The 27,690-nt window shown below is 35.9% G+C and overlaps 1 protein-coding gene across 8 annotated transcripts; it reads right to left on the bottom strand.

The window, feature by feature from the left end:
- Positions 1 to 25,780, bottom strand: PWWP3B (PWWP domain containing 3B). Of its 8 annotated transcripts, none has more exons than XM_019439632.2 (8): positions 25,669 to 25,780; positions 22,618 to 22,803; positions 18,240 to 18,416; positions 17,422 to 17,522; positions 15,219 to 15,350; positions 7,382 to 7,515; positions 5,012 to 5,083; positions 1 to 3,745 (listed from the first exon to the last, which is right to left on the bottom strand). In XM_019439632.2, the coding sequence occupies exon 8, from the start codon at positions 3,522 to 3,524 to the stop codon at positions 1,443 to 1,445; it is 2,082 nt and encodes a 693-aa protein (XP_019295177.2). In that variant the 5' UTR covers positions 3,525 to 3,745; positions 5,012 to 5,083; positions 7,382 to 7,515; positions 15,219 to 15,350; positions 17,422 to 17,522; positions 18,240 to 18,416; positions 22,618 to 22,803; positions 25,669 to 25,780; the 3' UTR covers positions 1 to 1,442. The 8 variants fall into 8 exon arrangements, with proteins under 8 accessions (XP_019295177.2, XP_019295175.2, XP_053747287.1 ...); XM_019439630.2 differs by having other exon boundaries at positions 22,618 to 22,798; XM_053891312.1 differs by lacking the exon at positions 25,669 to 25,780 and adding an exon at positions 24,453 to 25,660.
- Between the last annotated feature and the right edge of the window lie 1,910 nt (positions 25,781 to 27,690).

Below are 27,690 nucleotides of genomic sequence, written 5' to 3'. Positions count from 1 at the left end.
TGAAAGGTGTAATAGTTTTATTGCAAATCAAAACATAAAACATTTGTAACTTTTACATAAACATGTGGCCATGTGAACACATAACAAAAACCCAAGAATGGTATGTGTCTCACTCAGTAAAAAGGCAGACAGGTAAATGTTAAGCCTTTAGCATTTATTTTTACATCTATTTTTAAAAATAAAGCAGCTCTCCTAATATTTATTCTCACTAAAGTCTTGTTTCAAGTTAGAATAAACAATTCATTGGCTTCAAACTTTAACTTTTAATTGTATATTTTAAATCATATTCAGATAACTGCCAATTTTGGCCAAATGAAGGCTTTTTCTGTGACCCATTTCCAAATTCACAGATTCTGGTCCATCCACTCTTTCTAGTAGCCTGGAATAACGTACCAGTTGGCATTTATACTACTGGAACCAACTAGAACTATCTTACGAATAAGCCAGATGATAAGGATTGGTTGGTTTGAAACAAATGACTGTATATTCAGAGATACAAGACTCAGATCAAAGTGCTTGCATTTCTATAGTTTATATCAAATTAGATGGGCTTTTAAGCAGTCTGCCCGGATTCATTCATCTAGAGTAGCCAGACCATGAATACAATGACTCTAGCTGCCTTTCACATGTGGTCAGACGGCTATATTAAGATACAGTCTCACTGTTAATGAAGACAGCCAAAAGGCAAGAAACCATTCAGCTGTTGAATAAAAGACACTCCATAAATGGAATTTCAGGGAAACATAAAATGAACAATCCTGTTCAAGGCTGCCAAAATTATTTTCTGCATGCTGAGATGTTATTAACACACATAAAGACTGCATGCAGGTAATCTACTTTATTTTTGAATTCCAGACTGTTATCTTGCAAAAGCAATTGCAGTTAGTTATAGTATATAGCAAAGCATCTCTCTATCTTTGGTTCCATGTCTCAGAGATATTTTTTTCCAAAAATAAATAGGCATGGCAGGAAAAATAATTCAACTATCTTAAGAGAAAACCCAATATTTTATAAAAATTAGGCAAAAAATACATGTGATGTTCTTTAGACTTTTTTCTAATTATCTCTGTTAATATCTAACACCAGTACAATTTTAATATTAAAATGATTGTGCACACTGTATTTAACTATACAGCATAGACACAAAAATGTCAAAAAACAAAACAGTACTTTCCCTTAAAAATAATTTAGGAATTATGCATTCTAAAAATGTATGGGAAAGTAGAACTGCTGACATATGTTAGTAAAATTGACTTTGAAGAAGTGTAAGAAAAGAAAACAAAAATGTAGTAATAGTCACAAATCCTAGAGATCTAAAAAAAAAAGTGAATACATTACCCAAACTTTCTCATTTCTGGAAAATATATGTTAGAATTGCTCAGCGACTTTTTAAAACTAATATGTATGTAATTTTTCTGTTATGGTTGGGACTCTCAAGAGATTTAATGAGACTCATTTGTTAATGGTTTCCGTCTCTTTTCAAATAAGATTTTTGCATCAAATAATTCTCTTTCCCTGTATCCTAGGGATGGTCCCTTTAGATACTTTGCTTCAGCTGCCTTGTAATCTAATCCATCAACAGCAGAAATTGAACAAATGATAGCTTCTGGCAGAAGAACTTCCAGGATAAATTTAATTTTATCATCTCTTATCAGAGTCAGCATTCTTTCATCTATTTGTTTGTAGACTTCTTGTAAATATTTCACCACCTCATCCAACTGATCTTCATCCTCAAAGTATGTTTCAATACAGGGAGTGAACCTATTTGCATTCAAAAATGATTTCAGCCACCTGGATCCTTTTGTACCTTTTAAAATGGCTAGAAGATGGTTCTCCGTTCCCTTTGCATTCACAATGAAGTCCACTAAGTTCTTGTTGGCTCGGTCCCGAGCAGCCTTCATTCGGTCAGGAAGAATTTTCTGGAAGGACATTTTCTTGGTCTGGGAAGTCACAACCATCTGTTCCACAGGATTCTCATTATGCAGCTTAGGAAATAAGTTCCTGAAGGTATCCTGTTTGATTACTTTCCTAATCGGATAACTAATATCAGCAGCATAATACTCAAGGAAAGAGCCTGCAAAAGAACCACAACCTAGTCTTACTCTGTAGTCACAAATCAGCGAGATGCACCAGTCAATACTTTCACTGTATTCTTCTCTGGCTTTATCCACTAGTGCTTGTTTCTCTTTACAATCAAATTTCTTTAATTTTCTAAAAGGCACCCTAATACCTCTCTTTTCAGGATTCATATTTGCCTCAACAAAAAGCACACTTGCTTTTCTCTCCTTTCGCCTGATGCTCTTCACCACTGCTGGCCAAAATGGGTATTTTTGATATTTAAACCAGACTATCATTCCTGTTTCAAATGAACGAGGCTCATAATTAAAAACAAAGCGTGGAAGTTCTTCATCTTCCTCATTCTCATCTACTATGGAAGTATCAATAGGATTTAGATTCACTGACTTATCAGAAGCTTGAAGGTCTTCTCCAAGTTCTTCAAAATCCAGTCTCTGAGGATTTCTTTCATTATTCACAAGAAGGAGTGAATAATCCAAGACATTGTTAGAGGCACTAAATGAAACTTGACATTCCCATGAACAATGCCTGGGGGATGTCACAGCACTTGCTTCTGATTCTACAGGTTGATTCTGGCTGGTATCTGAGCACGGATTTGAAGGGCCCTCTCCAGGATCTTCAATATTCTCTGAGAAGGAAGAGCATTCAGAGGAAATAGCCTGGGTCTCTGGGCAAATGTCCTGTGCCTCCTCTTTCAAAGCTTTGGGCACAGTGAGTGTATCTAATGGCAAAGTTGGAGTGAACTTTTCATTTTTAACACATACATCCTCCTCTTTGATTGTGGAATGCAAAGGCATAACTGTTGAGATATCAATCTTTTTCTTGCTTTCCTTTTCATCATCATCTTCTGAAAGTGAAGGAAATCTCTGGCACCAGCTGGAGTTTTCTGATGACTTTGTTTCCATTTCACTTGGAAGAGTATCAATGGTTGCATGCACCTGTGATTTATCATCATACAGGGAATCATTATTCTCTAATGATACTAACGAGGATGTTGCATTTTCACTTTCCTCAAGACATTCTGATAAGTCTCCTTCATGCTTCCGGTACTTTTTATGAGGGGGTGAATCAGAAAGTTTTTGTGGATCATTTTGAGACAGAGTAGTGGTTGCTTTGTCATATGAACTGCTTGCTTGACTCAAATATATTCTTTCATTCAGAATATCCAGTGCCACTTTTAATGACCTTTCATAGGCTGTTTCCTCTCTAGGTGGAGTGCTGACTTCTGACTGTGCTGCTAGTGAGGAGGCAATGGCTTCAATTTGAGATTTATTTAGAATCTTTGTTTCCGTGCTTTCCACTTTAATTTTTTCATCTAGTGAGAGTATTTGAACTTCTAGGGAAAATGTCTTTTTTCTTTTACTGTTTAATGAAGTCTCATATCTAGACAAAACTTTTGCCGGCCATAACTGGTCTTTCCAGTTGCACAGGACATACTCAGCATCCATTATGATTTATATATGTGTGCCAAGAGGTTATTATCAGAGATTGAGGTGTCTGGCTATTCTTGACTCTGCTAAGACAGTTTCAACCAAAAGCAATACTCTGACCAAAGCCTCTTTTGTGTTAGGACTACAAAGGATATACAGCTTGTGTCACCTGTTCTTCTCCAGCTGAATTTCTCAAGGATGCTTGAACATGTTGTTTGAATGGGACAATATGGAGGATACTAGAATAAGTCAAAGGAAAAGAAGAAAGGTATCAGCAAGTTTTTGCCCAAGTAGAGGCGGGCAATTGCAAACAGAGAAGTAAAAGAAAGAACAATGCTCAATGGGGTATCAATTGGGAGGAGAAAAAAGCAACATAATGTAAGATGGGGGACAAGAATTGGAGGAATGGTTTTATAATATCTCAAATTCAAAAACTTGCCCTTATTACTACACATGATTATTAAGGAGTAAATTTGTATACATAATGGCAGAGGTGGAAGAGGTTGCAGTGATATGTCAGGGAATCTATGTTATTAGCTGCTTTGGGACTTAGGTGTCCCCTAATGTTTTACCTAGGCCAGTGGGACTCTATGCACGCATCAGAATAATCTGGAGCACTTGATAAAACTACATTTCTAGCTCCTATCCTGAGAGTTATATTCTGAGGGTCTAGATAGGACCCAACATTTTATATTTCTAAAAAGTTCTCAAGTGATTCTAATGCTTCTGGTCCAAGAACTCCTTGAGAAGCACTGTTCTAGATGAACGAACAGCTTTATAATTTTTAAGCTGTAAACAAATGTTTCTCCGTTCACCCAAAGCAGGCAGACAAAGATAATAGGATTATGTATTTCCTGGACTGAGACAACATACAATGACCTTGTTAAAAGCATGAACTTAGGAGGCAGAGATTCAGAATGACTGCTATGTTCAGTTATTAGGATAGTTATCAAGGATTTCTTGAGAGTCAGGTAGCTGACTAGGACCTCATAGTAGAAATCTTAATAGCCTTTTGCATAATTTTTTCATAGTGGTTAAACACATGAGATTCTTTCCCCAAACTGGAAACTCTGATGCTTAATTATGAAATGTTATGGCTATAGAACAGGGAGCAAAATAAATTATACCTCATATGTTCAAACAAACATAATTTTAATATGAAATGTGGGTTTTAATTTAAAATGGTATGGTTGCAGAGCAGGAAGCAACATGAATTACACCACATGTTCTCAACATATTTTTTTTTTTCAACGTTTTTTATTTATTTTTGGGACAGAGAGAGACAGAGCATGAACGGGGGAGGGGCAGAGAGAGAGGGAGACACAGAATCAGAAACAGGCTCCAGGCTCCGAGCCATCAGCCCAGAGCCTGACGCGGGGCTCGAACTCACGGACCGCGAGATCGTGACCTGGCTGAAGTCGGACGCTTAACCGACTGCGCCACCCAGGCGCCCCTCTCAACATATTTTTAATGTGAAATGTTTCATGAAATGGAAAGTGCCTTACCCAACTTGTGACTCGTGAAGGGTCTGGCCCTATGATCTGGTTGTCTCCATTTGTACTCTAAAAGGAGAGAAGCTGTCCAAAAAGAGACAAACCAATTAAATGTAAAAGGCATAAAGAAACTTCCCTACCAAAACTTTAGCAGGCATGTCATTCTGAAACATAGAAATGGGATGAAATCTCATCTATGACATAGATACCATGTTTATTTTCCTTCTTGTTCTTATTATTTAAATACACTCTCTGTGATACAATTATGCTATTTGGTTCATGCTGAAATAATCTCTCAGGAAAACTGTAAGGTAGGGATAAGAGAGAAGGGAAGTAAAAACTACCTTGTGTCTATTATAAGCCAGACTATAGACTTTTGTTTGAATCTTCACATCGATCACCATGTGTATTTTTCCTTCTTTAAATATATAATTTTCTCAACAGAATTTTGATTACACTCGATATACTGTATCATAGTTCACTAATACAAAATATGTGTCATTGTTCTGTTTGCCTACTTCAAAAAATGGTTGCCTGGAGAAATTCAGGAAACCTGGCAAGTGCCATCTTGTGACCAAAACCAGAACTGCAGCCTCCTGGAGAAGTACAGACAAGGCTTCAATCATTATCAGATCCTTCTCATGAGAGAAGGGTGGGAACTGCATTTAGCCAGCCAGGAGCCTTCCCAGGTTTCTATAATTTTTTGTTATAACCTCAAGGATTTTATTGTATAGAATTATAACAGGATTATAATGTCTTCAACTATAATATTTCTGGTTATAAAAATATCCAGAAGCAAACTTAAAAGATACAAAAAGATATATGTAAAATAAAGTTCAGCTCTATACAAATATTCACTAGGAATATTTTTTCTTTCCAGAATTTTTACATGTATAAATGAATGCATATAATTTCAAACCAACTTCAGATCTCGAGAGCAGAGTTTGAACATCATTCTACATAAATTATTTTCCACATGATATTTCATGAATTACTTAAAATATTTTTCCCACATTTGCAACATTTTATGTTAGTATTTTCCCTTATGATGTAAAATCAAGTAAATGAATAAACATATATTAATACTATTTTAAATAGAGAGCAGTAAAGCTAGCTCTGTATCTCCAACTACACAAATAATCCCATTAATTCTGTGGCAGACACATTTTCCGTGATTTGGTTGCAAGTCCTGTAGTAGCATACACATGTTTCACTAACATACATATTTAATTTTAAGTGAAGTTATATGATAAATGCTATGATCTAATTTGGTTTTCTCACTTCATACCATTTATTTCTCAGACATTTCAAATCGCCAGATGTAGGAGTTCATGTTTCTATTCTCCAGATACATAGTACACCATGCTTTGTAACAATTTTAAAAACTGTTTATAGAAATAAACCACTGTATCTCACTCTTAGATCACACCCCTGCTGACCACAGCCATATCTGTGGTCTGGAAGAATTAGCTGCAAGGAGAACATATGCAGGTCTGTAGCCTGTAACACAGCAACCAGATTACATGTTTGATCAGGTCTAGAAAAATTTCCACTATTGGCAAAAAAAGGGGGGGGGGTATGTTTGCATGTCTGCATGTATCTATGAATGCTTGCTTATGTGTTTGAAACAAAATGGGCATGTTGCTTCAGCTTTATTTTTCTTTGCTGATTATAAAAATAATCATGGCAACAAATTTGACAATAAATTTCATATTAAAAAAATAAAATAAAATTTTCTAAATTTTGAAAAAAAAAATCATGGGAAAACCTACTCTAAAGATGCTGAAATACACTAAAAAATAACATTGAAATAGTAACCTGACCACCCAGAAATGCTAACATGGGAGTTTATTTTCTCCCAGGTTTTGCTTCTACTCACACATATATACATGCATATATATGTGCAAATGTCTTCACTCAACTACATACATGCTCCCCTTTCCATATTCATGTACATATGACACATACGTAGTATTTCTATATGGTAATCAATTCACAGGAGTATTTCCTCCCAAGTTGTTAAATATTTTTATCTATCATTTTTGTGTGTAACTTAATAAATGCTTAAAAATTCAAACAGTAACAGAATGTCTAACAATATAAACAAGTGATGCCAAGTCAATAAATTAGCATGAACGGCCATGTTGCACAGAGGCCTTAATATAGAGGCTGTAATCTGATCACCCCTTCTCTTACTATAGACTTTTAAAGCATTGGGAGATACAACATTTCCAAAGGATTAAGTCCTTCAAAACACCAGCAATTCTCTGAAAAGCACATACCTTTCCCACCACTCCAAGACCACCCTCCTTGTTTTTCTCATCTCTACTCCAGGGCCCTGAGAAGTCCCTAGAAAATAATTAGCTTTAAGACAGCCATTACCTTGAAGCTTCTTGTCAGCTGCAGACTGGTGAAATGCAGCTCCTCCCCCAAGACTGGCCAGGCACAGCTCAGTTCCAAGCTTCTCAGAGAATTCTCCGCCCAGTCCCTGTGATGGGGATGACAGAGGCACGTCCCTGAATCAGAGAAGGGAGAATTGCCAAGTTAAACTAGTGAAGTATGAAAGGGTAAAATGTTTTTTTTTCCCCAAAGAACTTTAAAGTGGAATAGCAACAAGTGCCTGTTTAATTTCCACTCAACTATGAGAGCGTGCAATTTTTGGATAAAAAGACGTTAGCAAACCACTTTATTAAAACACAAAAATTTAGTTTAAAATATTCCTAACATATTTTTTTCCTTGCCTTCTTTTGTACTTTACCTTTACAGGTAAATTTTACAGCCCAGCTGTTAAACCTCCAATAAAATAGCTCATTAGGGGTCTTGACTGGGAATGCACTAAAAGTATACCTTATTTTAGAGAGATTGCTTTATATATTTTTTTCTTTTTCCAGGACATGGTAAATCTCTCCTTTTATTGTTTTTCTATTAAATGCTTTAGAAAAGTTTCAGAGAATTCTTCACAAGCATGGATATTTCTGACTAAAGGCTGAGAATCACTGGTTTTGCAGGAAAGTACCCATTTCACATACCCTCATCAATAGTTGGAAATTCCTTCTTTTATTTTGTTGGTATTTTTCACTCAGGCAATTCAATGTGGGGATAATTAATTTATAAAAATTTACATGTCTTTGTATGTCTGAAATGTATTTTGTTGTTTTTTTAAATTTTTTGAATGTTTGTTTATTTTTGAGAGAGAGAAAGATAGGGTATGAGGGGGCAGAGAGAGAGGGAGACACAGAATTAGAAGCAGGGTCCAGGCTCTGAGCTGTCATCACAGAGCCTGATGTGGGTCTAGAACTCACAAGCTGTGAGACCATGACCTGAGCCGAAGTCAGACGCTTAACCAACTGAGCCACCCAGGTACCCTTTAAAGGTATTTTGCAAATTTTATTCATTAAAATTTTCCTGTGTTAAATTTAAATTTAGATTTCCTGATTTAACTTAGAAAGCCAATTTTCAATATCATTAGTGATAATTTGGGGATGAAGATATTTAAGGATGACATGTTTTATTTGGCCACTCTATCATGTAATATATAACATATATATTATAAAAATCTACCATTATATAAGGATTAACATTGGAACAGTAAGTATCAATAAATTAATGAAGGTCATCTCTAGACTCGTATATTATTGGGGGCTCTAACAATTAGAGTATGTAATGTTCTGTATATAAACAACCCCTAAATCTCAGAGGCTCAGCCACAGAAGTTTATTTTCCTGATGTCAAAATACAATGCAAGTCATCATGTGGCTATTATAGGCAGGGAGCTCTATTCCAAGCAGTCATTAAGAGACTCAAACTTCTTCCATCCTATGGCTATACCATCTTCTTTAGCCTTGAAGTCCTCAACTGCATTTTTTTTTGCATCTGGCTAGCAATCTTATAAAGAGGGAGGCTGGAGAATACTATGGCAGGTTTTAGGGACAGGTCTAGCAAACATCACTGCTAGTCACAGTCAACTAGCTAGAACTGCCATAGAGCCTCGGGGAGGCAGTCTCCCTGTGACCCAAGAGAAAAATGAAATGGAGTTTGGTGAGCCCCTTAGCATTCTCTCTGCCAAAGTTTTGAAAGTTTTCCCTTTCAATCTTTTATAGATTTCCTTTATTGTTTAATGCTTTTTTTGTTTACAACCACATATCATAGTTATAATGACTGCATCAGAAACTTCTAGTTGCTCACCCAAAATCCACTGTTTCCATTTGTCCTCATTAGCAGAACCCCAGTCGCATTCAGGGTACAGTGTAAACTCTTAAAATAGTACTTTTTCCAGACTCTCTTACTGTACAAGCCATGGTCATATGATGGAATTTCTTGCCAAAGAATGTAAGCAGAAATACTTGTAAAGATTCCAGAGAAGGTACTTCCAGATGGAGTAAACAGCCAACTTGGGCTTTTTTCACTTTCCTTCTTTCTCTTGCTTCCTCCCTAGAATTTGACCATGGTGGAATTCAGACAGTCATTCTGGACCAAGTGATGTAGAAAAAAGATGAAACTCACTAGGGATGGAAGATCCTGAACCCCTCAATAATGGGGCCAGCTCATTCCTATAACTTAATGACACAATAAACTTCTATCTTATGCAAATCACTATGTTTTCCAGTCTCTCTTTCTAGTAGCAGAACAAAACAGTCGATCTTGCAATCACTAACAAAAATAATATCATTTTTATTACAGAATTAATACTTTTCAAAGCTTTCAAGGTATTACTATATAATGTAAAGAGATTCCACTATATATTTTATAAATGAAATATTTATTATCCTTTCTTCTCATTTCACATGTTTAGAAAAAAACAAATGCAAATAAAGTATGGCCATTACATCAAAACTATACTTTCTTTCATTTGTCTATTTTCTATATTGCACATGAATCAAGAAATGCTACATTACCTTACCATTTTCCAAACAAAATGCAAAGGAAAAGATTAATTCCTTCAATAATATTTTATGTTTTATTGTTCTATATAGCAGGAGGTGGAAAGGAATGATAACCGATAATAAAAAAGCTATTATTACTGCTATTATTATAATGAAGATATATAATAATTATGAATATAATAATATCTAATACCTGTTCCCAGCACTCAACATATTATCTCATTTAATAATCAGATGGTTATTTCATGGAGAGTCCCATAACTAACTCATTCTGCACAACAGTAGTATTATTCAGAATAACGACAAAAATTGGGGTGCAAGGTGGCTCAGTCAGTTAAGCATCTGACTCTTGATTTTCGCTCAGGTCATGATCTCACCATTTGTGAGACTGAGCCCCGCATCGGGTCCTGCACTGACACTGTGGAGCCTGCTTGGGATTCTTTCTCACCTTCTCTCTCTGCCCCTCCCTCTCACTCTCTCTTTCTCAAAAACAAATAAATAAACATTAAAAAAATTGATAAAAATTATAGAAGCCAGAAGTGTTTCTTACCATGTGCCAGGTGTTCTACCAGGTGCTGTGTATACACCATCTCTCTTAATTCTCACAAAATCTTGTTAGGTGGGTGTTATAAGTATTCCCATTTCGTAGATAAGGCTTTAGAGAGGTTAATGAATGTTTACAAGGATATCTAGAGAGCATGTGGTGCATGGAATTTTAATCCAGGTACTTTAACTCTAGAGTCCATGCTCTTAATCACTAAGATACACTGTACCTACCCCACTGCAAATGGAAAAATGCTCTGTAAATGTGCCTGGATGAACAGGTGAATTAGTTAATGTTGAAATAATTATGTATTGGGAGTTGACAGAACCTCTTGATAAGTATAGAGAGAACCTGTGACTTGTTTCTAATCAATAGAATTTGGCAAAAGTGATGGGATGTCACTCACTCCCATAATTATATTAGGTTATTTTGGAAGTTGAAGTTTTAAAAAGTACCATTTATAATATCATCAAAAACCAGGAAATACTAAGATAGAACAAATCTAACAAATACGTGCACAATTTGTATGCTGAAGACTTCAAAACACTGATGAAAGATATTAAAGAAGACCTAAATAAATGAATATGTCATGTTCATTGACTAAGTATTTTTAGGATGTAACTTCTTCCCAAACCTATCAATAGAATCATTATAATCTCAACCAAAATCCCAGCAGAAATTTTTTTTTGTAGAAATTGGAAAGTTATCTCTATACACAGAAAAGCAATGGAACTAGAATAGGCAGACCATTTTTGGGAAGGAAATATGAAATTTGAAGACTCATGCTATCTGATTTTAAGATTACAGCAATCAAGTGTATTATTAATTAGTTATCAATTATTAATTATTATAGTGTACTATTAACATTAAATAGACACAGATAAATAGAACATAAATAGATCAGCAAATATGGTCAACAGATTTTTGACAATGGTAATAAATGGAGAAATGATGGTCTTTTAAACAAATAGTGCTGGAAAAATTGGACATCATATGCAAAAATATTCGTCTTGACCCCTTACCTATGACCATATACAAAAATGAACTCAAAATAAATTACTGACCTAAATGTAAAAGCAAAAACTATAAAACTTCTATAGAAAACAAAGTAGAAAGCCTTTGAGGCTTTCATTTAAACAAAGATTTTTAAGACATAAAAAGCATGCACCATAAAAAATTTGATAAATTGGACTTGAAAACTTCTGCTTTTAGAAAAATAAGATGAAAATCCACAGAAGGATATATTTGCATAACACATATCTAATAAAGAACATTTATTCAGCATATAGAAGAAACTCTTATAATTTAACAATAAGATTAACAACCCAATAAAAAATGGACAATTTAAATAAGACCATCATCGAAGAAGATATATGAATATCAAGTGAACACATTGAAAGATGCTCAACACTATTAACAGGTAAGGATATGCAAGTAAAATCACAATAAGACATCACTTTATAAGAATGGCTAATATTAAAAAGAGAAAAACCCTGACAGTATCAACTGCTGGCAATGATGCAGAGCCACTAGAACTCATACACTGCTGGTGAAAATACAAGATATCACAGTTACTTTAGAAAACAGTATGGCAGTTTCTAACATAGTTAGACACACATTTACCATATAACCCAGAATCCCACTCCTAGGTATTTATCCAAGAAAAATAAAAACTTATATACACACAGAGATCTGTTCTGGAATGTTTATAACAACTTTAATCATAATCACCCCAAATTATAAATCTACTGGTGAGTAGATACATAAATTGTAGATATTAGAACACTTCTAAGCTATGATAACAAATTACTGATACAAACATCAACATGGGTAAATGTCAGAAACATCGTGCTAAGTAAAAGAATCCAGATTAAAAAAAAACCTATGTATTATATGGCTGCATTTATAAGACATTCTTGAAAATAAAAAACTATAAGGACAGAAATTAGATCAGTGGTCACCAGGAATTAGAGTGAGTATTGATTACAATGGGGCAAGAGGGAACAATTTGGAATTATAGTAATGATCTATAGCTTGACTGTATTCATCATTACATGACTACAGATCTTTGTGAAAACTCATCAAACTATACACTTAAAAGTCTTTAAGTCTATGTAAATTACACCTCAATAAATCTGAGCCTTAAAAAAGGTATTCAAAATCAGAATATGACCTATATAAGAAGACTGGATTTTACTGTGTAAGTAATGGGGATACATACAAGAGTTTGATATTCATTAGATGTTAGTTAACACACGACAAATGTCAAGAATCCAGATGACATCGGCACCTTACAGTTTGTAAACTTATCCTCATTGGCAGAGCTTTTAACTACACTGAAGTTCTCACATAACCACTCAACTATGTGAATGGAAGGAAAAGAAGCAGTAAAAGCCAAAGTGTTATAATCTGGAGACAGAGATCCGGATAAGAAGTATGCCCCTCAATGAGAAAATATAAGCCAAGTAATATACAAGAGAAAGAATGGTTATAGAATAAACAAATAGCAACACTCGTAAAAAACCATGAGGGGGCCATGAGCACTGGTAAAACAAGGAATTGCAGATACTACAAGGAATTTGCAGATATACAAAATATTGAATAGGCACAAACAAATAATGGACACTGGCTATAAACAAAGTTAAAATCTTATTATTAACGTTCACTGGCTGAATGTGAGCCCATCTGAAGAGGAGGAACATTAGAAGAAAACTTACTAAGAATGAACATCTCAGGTAAGAAAAAAGGCTAGCCAGATAGTGCATCCCTGCCAGAGCCAAAGGGACTCCATAATCTCTGGTCAAGTGTATGTGACCATGATAGGGAAAAAAGAAAAAAAAAAAAAACAGTGACTCAGGGGTCACAAGAAGATAAACCTGCCATGCCTGAAGATTTTGTATTCCCCAGATAATGCTAAAACCTACACAGTGCTAACAGTTGAAGCTGCTAGGAAATTAAGATTCAGGATGATGAAATGGGAAATATATTAAAAGAAATAAAATAAAGGAAAGGTTGATGAGGACCTCACAACTTCATCATTATAGCACATATCAAACAAAGCTTTCCTACACTTTGAAGTAGAGAGACTCAGCTATGTTCTTCTTAGGATTAACAAGCAAAGAGAAAGAACTGTATGGGCTCTACCTTGGGGAACTTAAAAAAGGAATCCTCTTCCTGTTCTCTCCCCTCCACACTCCATTATTCTCAGAGACACCCATAGGAAAACATCCAGGCTGAACCAAAATTATTTCTTGTTACCACTCTTAATGTACTTATCAGTTTTATCAGTTTTTCAGACATATGACAGACTACTAAAAGATACAATGTCTAAATTTCAGAGTTTCTCAGATAAGCATTACGGTAAGGTTGTTATGTGTTAGAAGTTTTCAAATAGATAAACAGACATGGGTTTGGGACCAGGTTCTAACTTTACTACCTGACTGGAGGGGCAACTGGTACTACTAGATATCAAAATATATTACAAGGAAGGGTGCCTGGGTGGCTCAGTTGGTTAGGGGTCCAACTTCAGCTCAGGTCATGATCTTGTGGTTTGTGAGTTCAAGCCCCACATCAAGCTCTGTGCTGACAGCTCAGAGCCTGGAGCCTGCTTCAGATTCTGTGTCTCTCTCTCTCTCTGCCCTTTCCCTACTTGCTCTCTGTCTCTGCCTCTCAAAAATGAGTAAACATTAAAAAATTTTAAAGATAGAAAAATATATTACAAGGAAAAATAATTTGTAAAAGTTCAGTAACAGTCTAAGTGTGCATAGCAAGGATATGAACATAAGAAAGGGAAAATGGAGTTCAAAATGAATCACTGAAGATCTGAATCTGTGTGTGATTGACTGGTACATCTGGATATAGATTAGAAATCTGAATCGTTTATAAAAATCCTTAGGTCATTGGGCTATGTTTGACTGCCCAGGTAGCCACAAAAACAGTGATTTTAGAGGCCTCTATTGCCTTAGAGCTACTAAATAGTTTTCTCATTCAGTACTAATACATATCCTGCTGAAAACTTGTTAGGAAGCTTGAATTCGTAATTTTGAATGGGAGATAATAAGAAAATATTTACTTAAACAGAAGGCAAAGAGAAAAGAAAATAAGCAAAAGGATTTCTTCTGTCAAAGAAGGAAGGTAGAAAATGAAAATGGAGAGGACATACAAAAAGATGAATAAATACCTGGCACCAAAAAAAACCATATTGTGGTTGGGGAAAAATATTTGAAAGTTCAAAAAAAGATCTATAATTCTCCACTATGTAATACTTATTGTAGCTATTACATATAAAATATGAATGAGTACGTGTATGGTAGGGGATGGGGGGTGTTGGGGAATGTGTCATGGAGACCATTTCTCTTATTGGATATTTTGATACTTTGGGGCCTCTTGAGATTAATTCTAGGGTAATCTTAACTTTTTAAAGTTGCCAGTGCTGTTCTATCTACCCAAGGCAGTCAGACGGATACTGGGGTTTGTACAGCACCATGACCTCATTAAGAAGATGAGCTTAGGAGTTAGATATTTTGAGAGGCTGCCATAGCTACCTACTGAATAGGGTAGTTCTCAAGGATTTATTGAGAGTCAGACAGTTGGCAGAGACCTGAAAGTCTTCCATAAGTACACTTCCATTTGTATAATTTCTTCATAGGAGTTTAACATATTTAATTCTTTCCTAACACTAGAATCTCTGACTTATAATTTAAAATGCTATGGCTAGTGAGCCAGAATAAAAATAAAGTGTGCTGCATATTCTCAACTTAACCATGTTTTAACATGAAATGAGAAGTCTTACCCAATGTCACGTGGATCATGGAGGATCTGGTCCTGTAATCTGGTTGTCTTGATTCTCACTCCAGTTGCTTGTCCAGCAGAGCCATCTCCCTGCTCAGCACTTCTGAGGTTACACTGTGTTTCTGGGATTCAACTGAAATCACATGCAGATTCCCCAGGTCATGCACATCTTTGATATTAACCTACACTATCCAAAAGTAGACAGGGAATCAAACCAATTAAATGGAAAAGGTGTGGGGAGCCTGGGTGGCTCAGTCGGTTAAGCCTCTGACTTTGGCTCAGGTCATGATCTCACAGCTCTTGGGGTCAAGCCACTTCTCAGGCTCTGTACTACTTCAAATTCTGTGTCTCCCTCTCTCTCTCTGCCCCTCCCCCACTCACGCTCTCTCTCTCGCTCTCAAAAATAAATAAACATTAAAAAAATATAAAGGGCGCCTGTGTGGCTCAGTCCATTAAGCGTCAGACTTCAGCCCAGGTCATGATTTCACGGTTTGTGAGCTCGAACCCCACATTAGTCTCTGCTGACAGCACAGAGGCTGCTTTGGATCCTCTGTCTCCCTTTCTCTCTCTCTCAAAAATAAAATAAACATTAAAATTTTTTTAAAAATGGAAAAGGTGTAAAGAAACTTCCCTACCACAATTTTAGCAGGTGTGTCATTCTGAAAAACAGGAATGAGACAAAATCTCATCTATGATATAGATGCCATGCTTATATTCTTTTGTTGTTCTTATTTGAAATGTTCTCTGTGCATTTCAGTTGTTATTTGGTTCATACTGATATCATCTTTATTAGTAAAAGGTGAGGTGAGGACAGAAGAGTAGGGAAATAACAATTGCCTTGTGTCTTCTATAGGCCAAATTCTATGCAGTTACTTTTATTTATTTATTTTTTTTTTAAATTTTTTTTTCAACGTTTTTTATTTATTTTTGGGACAGAGAGAGACAGAGCATGAACGGGGGAGGGAGGGGCAGAGAGAGAGGGAGACACAGAATCGGAAACAGGCTCCAGGCTCCGAGCCATCAGCCCAGAGCCCGACGCGGGGCTCGAACTCACAGACCGCGAGATCGTGACCTGGCTGAAGTCGGACGCTTAACCGACTGCGCCACCCAGGCGCCCCTATGCAGTTACTTTTAAAAAGAGTCCTTTCTGGTTGAGTTCTCACATCAGTCTTCATGTGGAGTTTTTTCTTCTAGACACATCCGGTTTTTTTCAATAGAACTATAATCACATTCTACATGCCATCTCATAGTCTACTAATACAAAATACGCTTCATGGCTTTGTTTCCACACTTCATAAAAACAGTTGCCTGGAAAAAATTTGGAAAATCTGGCAAGCGCCATCTTGTGACCAGTACCAGAACTGCACTGTATTACTGCCAGATCCTTTTGGAAGGGTGGGAACTACATGCTGCCAAGCCAGCAGTTTTCTCAGGCTTCTAGAATATACCATGCTTAAATTTAGAGTTTTGTTATGCATTATGCAAAAAATGGAATGCTAATGTCTACTTCCAATGGTCTGATAAAAAATTGCATACTTAATGAAAATTGAAAAGATGTGATTTATAAATAGAAAGTATAATTTTAGAAAAATAATATTATTGTTTCCTGAATATTTTTCCATAATATTTATTTAAAAATATATCGGAATGCATATGATTTCAGACCAGCTTTTTTATCATGCTCAAGTGCATGGTTTGAAAGTTTTCCCATATCAGTATTTTCAATGTGATTTTTTAATGACTTGCTTCAAATGTAATTTCCCCCTAATTTATAAGATTTTACTTCAAACTTTTTTCCTGCTACTATTAAAAAATCAATAACTATGTATTAAGGATTATTTTTACGTAGAGATAGTAAAGACTGTCCTATGTCTACAACCACACAATGCCATTAGCAGCTGGCCTTATATTTTGGGGGATTTTGTCATACATGTTGTATTAAAGCAGTCCTTTATCTTTAAATGACATAATATAGTGCTTGCCATTCTGTAATTTCCAGTTTTCACTTAATATTACTTCTCAGACATTTTTTCAAATCATCACATGTTTATACTTCCATTTGTCACCTATATACCATTCAACTGTATGGATGCACCATGCCACATCATATTTTTAAAACTGCTCATAGAAATAAGCCAAATCCCCTGTCCCACTAATAAACTTAAAAGATATAGAAAAATGGTTCTTGCTGACCACAGCCATACCTGTGGCCTGAAAGAATGAGTTGCAAGGAGGACACACAGGCAGGGTGGTAGCCAACACAGCAACCAGGCTACGCGCTTGATCAGGTCCAGGAAAATTTCCACTATCGTCAAAAGACAAGGAGGGGGGGTATGTTTGCATGTCTGTTGTTGTGTCTGTGAACGTTTATGTGTCTGAAACCAGACAGGTACATCGTTTCAGCTTTATGTTGCTCTTCTAAGTATAAAAATAATCATGGAACAAAATAATTCTAAAAATGCTGAAACCAAATAAAAATGTATTTTGAAATCCCCAGTAATCTAAACACTTCAGAGATGCTGACTGTTAGCATGGGAGTCTAGCTCTCTCTTTAATGAAAATGCATATATTTTTCACAAGTGTTATCACTCAACAGCATATATGAATCTCTTCCACATTCGATTGTGCACATTTATATTTGTGTTTGTATGTGCCAATCACTTTTTATGTTTACATTTTTCTCAGTTACTTTTTGTGTAGAATAATAAATGTTTACATCAAAATATAATTACAATCTAACAAAAATAGAAACATGCATGCCACGTAAAAAATTAACATGAACAGCATGCCTCACTGAATTTAGAATTTAGAAGCTGTAATCTGATCGTTCATTCCCACTGTGGACTTCAAAAAATATCGAGAAACTAAATTTTCATGGGATTGATTGTCACAGTAACAGCAATTTTCCCCAAATCATAGTGCATTCCCACCTCCCCCGGGCAACAATGTTTGGTTTTTTTCACCGTAACACCAAAGCCCGAAGAAATTCCCAGTAAATAACTAGCTTTAAGACAGCCATTACCTTGAAGCTTCTTGTCAGCTGCAGCCTCCTGAAATGCAGCCCCTCCCCCAAGACTGGCCAGGCACAGCTCAGTTCCAAGCTTCTCAGAGAATGCTCCACCCCCTCCCTGTGATGGGGGAAGTAGGGGGGCTTTCCCTCAATTAGAGGGAGGAGAATCGCCAAGTTAACTGAAATTCACTTAAAGGGGAAAAACGTTCATTTTTAAAAGACTTGAAAGTGAAATGACAACACGTGTCTCTCTAATAACCATTCAAACCACAGGTAAGGTGATTTCCCGAAAAGAAGTAGCAAATCCTTTTATCATAAAATAAAGACCCAGTTAAAATAGCTCTTGCATATTTTTCTTGCTTTTGGCACCTTATTTCTATAAGATTTTAAGACCCCGCTGGTGACTGTCCATAAAAAAGAGCTGTTAGATCCTTGTTTGTGATCACAGTGAATCAATACATTATTTTGTGAAGAATTAATTGTCTACAATTTTGGCTCTGGGACATGATATGTCTTTGTCTCATTTATCCTTCAGAATATCTTCTAGTTGTTTTCAAGTACAGTCATTGCTAAACATAAAACATCAACCAAAATCCTTAGAGAAAAGATATATGTCTCTGAATATACTGAAATTTAAAAATATGGTAAAAACACAATAAACCAAAGTTGAAAACAGAAGAACAAACTTGAGAGAACCATTTTCAATTAAAAAAATTTCTAAAGTAGCACTTCCAAATTAATAAGAAATAAACAGCAAAATGGGGGCTCCTGGGTGCCTCAGTCAGTTGAGTGTCCCACTTCAGCTCAGGGCATGATCTTGTGGTTTGTGAGTTCGGGACCCAGGTCTGGCTGTGTGCTGACAGTTGAGAGCCTGGAGCCTGCTTTGGATTCTGTGTCTCCCCCTCTATCTTCCCCTCCCATGCTCATGCTCTGTCTCCCTCTGTCTCTCAATAATGAATAAACATTAAAAAATTAAGAAAAATAAGAAATAAACAGCAAAATGAAAAAAAAAAAGAGCAAAGGATATAAACAGGCAGTTCACAATATTCTGAGGGAATAGTTCTTCCCTGCTCCTAATATTTACTTCCTCTAATCAAGCACAAGTAATTCAACTACAGGTATCTCTGTCCTTTTTGTATGGTTGCAAGCTTCTAGGCTGTTTGTTAGATTTGTTTAAATGTGGTGGTTGGGGCACCTGGGTGGGTCAGTCGGTTGTGTTCAACTTTGGCTCAGGTTATGATCTTGCAGTTCCTAAGTCTGAGCTCTGTGTCAGGCTCTGTGCTGACAGCTCAGAACCTGGAGCCTGCTTTGGATTCTGTGTCTCCCTCTGTCTCTGCCCCGCCCCGGCTTGTACTCTCTCTCTTTCAAAAATAAACATTAAAAAAAAAATTTAAATGTGGTGTTATAAGGGCCACTTGATTTTAACAATAATCAATGCCCTGCAACTTATCTTCCCCATTGTACAAAGCTGACATTTTGGCTCCCATCTGCAAATTTATTTGTTTTATATCAATTTGCTCAATTTGTTCAGTGGAGAAAAGAAAGTGCTATTCATGGGCCTTCCCCAAACCCAAACATTCTAAATAAAAATTAAAACTGGGCCATACATGGAAGATACTCACCTTCCCTAATCACCAAACAGATGCAAACAAAAACAGAAATGAGATTTTTCTACCTAATTTAAATCACGAAAATGCAAGGAAATGATACAATGGACAGTTGACCAGAAAATGAGGAAATGGGCACTCTTACCCATGTGCAAGGTCATGAAGTTGGAAAGAGGTCAAAACAAAATTAAAGCCAAAGTCTACCTGACTCCCAAACAAAAGGATCTTCTCTACAAGTATTCCCTGCCTCCTGGGCTTGGAGTCCTGACTCTTTGGTAGAACCAAGGATGATGTCATTTACTTTCAGATTGTGAGGAAATTGGCAAATGTAGCCCCAGAGTGAGCATTGCTTAATCTCATGTCCCTTCTGGTAAACACATTGGTGAACTACAACCACTTTCAGTAGCTACCATACTTATATATAAACTCTCCATCTTTTATATACATCCACATTCCCACACAAATTTAAAAATATTTTTCTGCACTATGTTTTTGCACTGACCATATCTGCATGATAGCATTCACTTGGCCACGGAGTAGGTAGGACATATCTCTTTTGTGTTTCAGAGCCTGGCAATACCTTTCCCTTAGGATATAGCAAGGACTGGAAATCATTTGTTAGGTAGAGAAATGCCCCAGTTTATTCCATCCTCATTTTACATTTGTCAACTCCTTGTGCTTTTGTTGTTTGCAGATTCTAGTTCAATATTAGAAAATCATTTTTCTATCTGCTTTTATTGAGCTTTTGTGTTTATAAAATATTCAAGAAATTAAGGTTTAAATTTAGATTTTTAACTTAAAGGTGTTGTTTCCCAGGAAGTGCAAAAACCTACACACTACCAGTGGATCATTCAGAGGGTTCATTCTCTTAAGATAATGTTATGCCAAGTTTAAAAAAAAAAATTATAAAACATAAGTAAAGTTGGTGAGATGCTCACAATCCTATCCATTACCACAGTGAACGAGTAAACACAATTCCTGCCTCCTGCCACCTCTGACTATTCAGGTTACAGAAACAGAACTGCAGTATGACACAGCTCTTCCTGTAATTAGCAAACAAGAGAAAGAAAACTGCACTGGGGACTCTGAAGAAAGAAGAAGCCATCATTCTTCCAGAGACAGATAACAGCAGTGTTAGGCTGGGTCAAAATAATTCTGCTAACCAATCTGAATAAAGGACATCAAGGGCTGTTTGGTGAGGAGATATGGATTTTTGTTGGCACAATCCAATGCCTAGCTTTTAAGAATTTGTCATGGAGGCATTATGACAGAGTTACGTTTCTGAAGGGTTCAAACAGGCAAGCAGGCAGACAGTTTTGGGTTTGAGACCTTTATTAATTCAGTGGAGAGAAAAATATCAAATCCTTGGCAACTATGCTAAGTTGTCATCTCCCCATATTAGATAACATAGTTAAGAAAGACGCATGAGTCACACGTTATCTCTGATATTAACCTAGGTTGTCTAAAAATTAAATCACATTTAATGTTAGAATAAAAAAGAGTTTATTACCTGTATAAGTGAGTAGAAAGAGACAGATGAAACAGGAAGTATGGGAAAGGGGGTAAAAGATGTCCTAACGTAATCACAGAGAAACTGAATTTGCACATGTTCAATTAATGCATCTGACAAGAAGTCAATCAATAGATACACTATATGCTGGGAAAATCCTTACATCAATGATCTGGTTTTAGCTACCTGGTTTTCTCAAAAAGCAGTGTTTTTAAGGAACCCTTAACTCTTCTTACTAGGGCTAGTAAATGGTTCTCACGTGCTGTAGCCTCTTATCCTTCTGAAACTTCAAAAAATAGCCTGAATAAACTGTTTTCAATGGGTGACAACTGAATTAGATTAAAACATAGTGGAAAAGAAAAGGGATCAAATAAAAGTTTACTTTGCTAAGCAGAAAGAACATGGAAAATAAGGATGAAGATAACATAAAAATCAGAAGAATTAGTGAGTATCAGTGGAGGTCAGAGATATGGAACACATTTTGGGGGAGAGGAACAAAAACAGAAGAAGTATTATGGTAACAAACCCAATATCCTATCTTTATTATTTCTAATGTAATATAAGAAGGGAACGTATGTGGGAGAGGCTCTGGCAGTATCAGGGACATTATTTGTGTTTCTGGATAATTTGGGCCTTTTGGACCCCACTGGGTTATCATGAGGGAAAGCTTGGCTTTATGTTTCCTAAGCTTCGAGTGCTGCCCCATCTGTCCAAAGCAACCAAAGATCTCACAGACACAGATAGGAGGGTTCAGCACCAACCTCACTAAGAGCATGACTTTAGGAGTCGGATTCGTGATCGCTGCTGAGAAAGAGTTAAATGTTAAACCACTATAAGATACTATTCAGAAGACTATACAGATGTCTATTTAAGGAAGGTCATAAGACCTTAAGCAGGTTTTAAGAAATCTTTGTAGCTATGTTATCTAGGATGTGGTGATGACAACCTAAAATAGTGGTGAAAGAATAGAGAGTCAGGCCATTGGCTGAAACCTCAGGCAGATACCTGAATAGACGCTTGCACAATTTTCCTCACAGTGGTTTGACACATGAGATTTCCCCCCACCCCCAAATGAGAAACTTTGACTCTTAATTACAGAATAGGGAAGAATATTAATTGTACCTCTAATTCTCAACCTAATGTAATTTTAATATGAAATGTGGCTTTTAATTTAAAATGCTATGGCTAGAAAGCAGGAAGCAAAATGAATTAAATTCCAAGTTCTCAACATGTTTTTAACATGAAATATTTCATGAAATGGGGAAAGCTTTACCCAGTATCTCATAAATTATGGGAAGGCTGGTCCTGTGATCTTCTTGTCTTGATTCTTACTCCAACTGCTTGTCCGGCAGAGCGTTCTCCCTGCTCAGCACTTCTAAGGTCGCACTGCCTTTCTAGGGCTCAACTGAGACCACATGCAGATTTCCTAAGTCATGTGCATCTTTGATATTAACCTACTCTGCCCAAAAAGAGAGAGGGAATCAAACCAATTAAATGGAAAAGGCATAAAGAAACTTCGCTACCAAAACTTTAGCAGATGTGTTATTCTGAAGCACAGAAATGAAGTGAAGTTTCATCTGTGATGAAGATGCTATCTTCATTACCCATTTTGTTGTTATTTGAAATGCTCTCTGTGATACAATTGCTATTTGGTTCATGCTAAAATAAGCCCTCTCATGAAAAGTATGATTTGGGGACAGGAAAGAAGGGACATAACAATTGCCTGTGTCTTTCACATCCAAACCTGTATAGCTACTTTTTTTTTTTTTTTAATGCTTTCTGTTTGAATTCTAACATCGGTCCTAGTATGGGTGCTTTTTCTGTTATACATGTGAAAATTTTCAATGGAACTACAATCAAATTCTATGTATTGTTTCATAATCTGCTGATGAAAAATAAGTTTCATTGCTTTGTTCATCCACTTCATAAAAATGGGTGCCTGGAGAAAAATTAGGACACCTAGCAAGTGCCATCTTGTGACTGTAAACAGAACTGCAGATACCCTGGTCCTTCGTGGGGGAAGAGTGGGACCTACAGTTATGCAGACAGTGGCCTTAGGCTTCTATATGTTTTCATTCTTTCTCTTTTATATATATATGTACATATATATATATATATATATACACACACACATAATATATTTCCTCAATTTAAGAATTGTGTTAGACAAAAATGGAATCATAATTCCTCATTTTAATGGCTTTTATTATAATATCTCTCATGCATTATTGTAGTTCTTACTTCATCTTTTAATTTTTCAAAGAAAGCAAATCCCCACCATAATGGTCAAAATATAATGGTTCGCTCTATATATTTCTAGATTTTTTTCTACAGATATTTATAAATGTGTATGTTTTTTAAACAAGAATGTATTTTATCATCTCTCCACATCAATAAATATTTTCTGCATTATCTTGCCATTCCACTTTCCCTTGGGATAAGTAGGAATTACTTTTAAACAAGTTGTCTATATTTCTAAAATTTTATCTCATTTTCTCATAATGAAAATTATTTCAGGTTACTATTTTCAAAATAAGGTTAAGAAATTTTTTTAATGTTTTTATTAAAACATTAAAAACAGAGAGAGACAGAGCATGAGCAGGGGAGGGGCAGAGAGAGAGGGAGACACAGAATCAAAAGCAGGCTCCAGGTTCTAAGCTGTTAGCACAGAGCCTGACACGGGGCTCGAACTCATGGACTGTGAGATCATGACTTGAGCTGAAGTCGGATGCTTAACTGACTGAGCCACCCAGGTGCCCCTCAAAGTAAGATTTTTTTAATGGAGAAATATTATATATAGAAGATTGAAGTGTGCTGTCTGTGCAACTAAACCTATATCCCCAATTAATAAAGTAGCATGCATATTTCCAGATTTTTCTGGCATATATTGTATTAACATAATATAGGCCATTCTGAAATTTGCCTATTTTTGGAATATATCATGGACACTTTTTATTATTATTGCATTTAGTTCAATGCATTAGCTTCTTTTTACAGCTGCATAGTACTCAACATTATGTATGCACTATCCCATGTAACTATTCTATAGTATGTTTTAAGCATTTTTTGAATTATTTCCCAAGAGTACATGAAAATAAAAATAAATACCTTCTGCTTGAACCCAAATCTGGATTGTAGTCTAAATATCTGAACTGCAAGAAAGCCCAAGCAAACAGATAACCAGCCTTCTCAGATACACCTCCAGATAAAGACAATGGAGTGTGCATGGTATCTATTTAAAATCGGTAACAAAATGGATTTTCCTTTTCAGTTCCATTATGTATTTCCAAAAAAATCTAAAGGTACATAAAATCTAAAGAAGAAAATACACACCATCATTACTTCAACCACTGAGACGTTTACTGCTTACATTTGGGTCTAATCCCTTTGATTATTTCCCTCATCATACATGTTCTAGAATGTACTATCAGAGATTACATTTATTCACCCATATATTTGAATATCTTTCCATGTTTATACACACACACACACACACACGCACACATTTTGGGGAAGATAGTTTTCTCCCCCATGTTTTAAAATTCTGTTTTTTATGCTGACATAAGTATTACATGCTAAGTGAAATGTGGAAGGAAGAAGTGGAAAATTTCCTCTTCTTTTCCTCCAGACATCCTTTATTACTAGACATAGTGTTTGTTGTGTTTTATTATATTAATATATGTCCATTATTCCTTAGCTTATGATTTTTCAGGTATTTTTCAGATTATAGCAAATAAAGGAATACATCATTCTTTTGATAGATAGGTAGAGATGTAGACAAAGATGGTCTTCTAAACATACATAAAAAGGCAATTCTTTTAAGGCATTGAGTATCCCTTGACAAATAACCAAACTCCTAATTTTCAGAAGTATTTAAATCTGCACAGTTATACATTACTTCAGATTATTACCATACAAACTCCACCACAACAGTAAGATTTGTTAGAAATACAATACAACCAAAGTAATATAAAAAGCCAACACCCGCAACTAACTTCATTTTTCATTTGGGATTATCACAGTCTTTTTTCACAAGAAGAAAGATTAATTTCTCAACTTTTGTTTCGTCATTTATCTCTTGTTACCACTGCTTTTTGTTTCAAACCAAAAATGCCTTATTCAGAAGTTAGCTTTGGCAAACTCATGAACTATTTTTCCTGCAGGTGTAATCTGATCACCACCTCCCCCACTTTCAAAATGTGGACTTTTAAAATATCTGGAGGAATACAAAATCCAGATATCAATTCCCTCACAGAAACAACGACTCCCACGAAAAGACACTCCTTTCCCTTTACTCCAAACCAGCAGTCCCTTCTTTTCTCACCTTTACTCGGAAGTTTCCAGAAATCTCGGAAAATAACCAGGTTTTACGACAGCCATTACCTCCAAGCTTCTCTTCAGCGGAAGCCTCCAAGTCTGTATGTTAATACGGCTCCTCCCCCAAGACTGGCCAGGCACAGCTCACATCCAAGCTTCTACAGAATGCTCCGCCCCCTCCCTGTGATGGAGAAAGCAGGAGGTGCTTCCTTCATTTAGAGGGAGGAGAATCACGAGTTAAACAGAAATACAGTTAAAAGGAAGAACTTACCTTTCTAAAGAATTTTGAAGTGTAATGGAAACATGTCTGTTCAGTTTCCATTCAAACCCCTAGGGTGGGTGATTTCCTGAAAACAAAAAAGAAAAAAAAGAAAAGAAGTAGAGGTAGCAAATTTCTTTTTCCTCTAATAAAGATGCAGTTAAAGATTTCCTCACGTTTTTTCCAGGCCTTCTCTTATACTTTATCTCTGGTAAATTTGAAACCTGCTAGTCAAGGTCCACTACAAAAGCATGCTAAGTGTCTTGATGGGGATTGTAATGAATGAATACTTTATTTTAGGTAGAATTAATTATTTAAAATTTTGAATCTGAACCTGGGACATAATATGTATTTCTTTTCACTTAGATCTAATACTTCCTTCCTTAAGTCACTTCTAAACAAAAATCCTGAAACAAAATCTAGCTATACTCAAATTGAAAAAAAATAACCATATGTGTCAATAGTAAAATCACAATAAGCAAAAGTAAAAATTCAACCACAAACTTAGAATGCTTTTCAATCCATATGATTGCATAAACAAAAATATCCCTAAACTAGTTCTTATATTTCATTGAGAAAGAAATGAACAGTAAGGTAGAGAAACTGGCAAAGGACACAAACAATTCACAAGGTTCTTCGTTACTCCTGATATTTATTTCCCTGTGAAGAAAGCACAAGTAGTGCAGTTAGAAGGTTTTTCTTCTAGACTAAACAGGCCTCTAGGCTGATGGATAGTTTGCTTAAACCATGGGGTCTGTTAGTACCATTTCACTCTCATAACGAGCAATATCCTGCAATTCGCTTTCCTCTCTTAATAAAGCTGACATTTTTGTTTCATCTGCTATTTCATGTATTTTGTTGCTATTGTTGCAATTTGTTCATTGTTTCCAGGATGTATAAACTTTTATGTATCTACAATTAACCTCAAAATGTATAATAATGTAAACACATTGCTGGAAAAGTAAGAAACTTTTGTGTAGCTCTATCAGAAGTAGGAGAAAAATGCTGGTCAGCTCTTCCTGAGGCTCTTTTAACATACAAAACATTTTGATCCCTTCCAGATTAAAGTCTTTTTATTTTGGTCTTGTAATATCTGATATGATTTCTTTTTTTTTTTTTTTTTTTTAAATTTTTTTTTTAACGTTTATTTATTTTTGAGACAGAGAGAGACAGAGCATGAACGGGGGAGGGTCACAGAGAGAGGGAGACACAGAATCTGAAACAGGCTCCAGGCTCTGAGCTGTCAGCACAGAGCCCCACGCGGGGCTCGAACCCACCGAGCGCGATATCGTGACCTGAGCCGAAGTCGGACGCTTAACCGACCAAGCCACCCAGGTGCCCCTCTGATATGATTTCTAACAGCACATTCTCTCAAGGGCTCTAATATAATTTTGAAAACCAAATCTTCTCAGTATTGCAATTCTATGAAAACTGTTCCTGTTCATGGGAATCTTTACAAAACTGTGGAAGCGGCTCTGCTGTTTATCAAGGACATAATACTAAGAAACTGCTCGTTGAAACATAGCAACACTAACAACAGAGAACTGGTCAACTTTGTTCTTCAAAATGGAAAAACTGTGAGAAACATTGCTATTCAGAACAAAAAGGTTCTACTCTGAGCGTTGCTTTTTTATTGTTTTTGATACTGTTGTAATTTTCTTTGGTATTAAAAAATGCTTTAAAAAGAAACCAGTGGAATATAGACAATAAATATACCAAAATATAAAATATTGAATATACCAAGTGTTGGTGAAGATAAGGGGAAACTAA

Source organism: Panthera pardus, unplaced genomic scaffold, assembly GCF_024362965.1.
Source record: "Panthera pardus isolate Hobbes unplaced genomic scaffold, ASM2436296v1 HiC_scaffold_27, whole genome shotgun sequence".
Classification (NCBI taxonomy): Eukaryota; Metazoa; Chordata; class Mammalia; order Carnivora; family Felidae; genus Panthera; species Panthera pardus.
The sequence above is the reverse complement of the archived record's forward strand: the minus strand, read 5'-3'. Positions and strand labels throughout refer to the sequence as shown.

Excerpts from the sequence above, each read along its gene's own strand:
- PWWP3B (XM_019439632.2), bottom strand. The coding sequence starts at position 3,524 with ATGGATGCTGAGTATGTCCTGTGCAACTGGAAAGACCAGTTATGGCCG.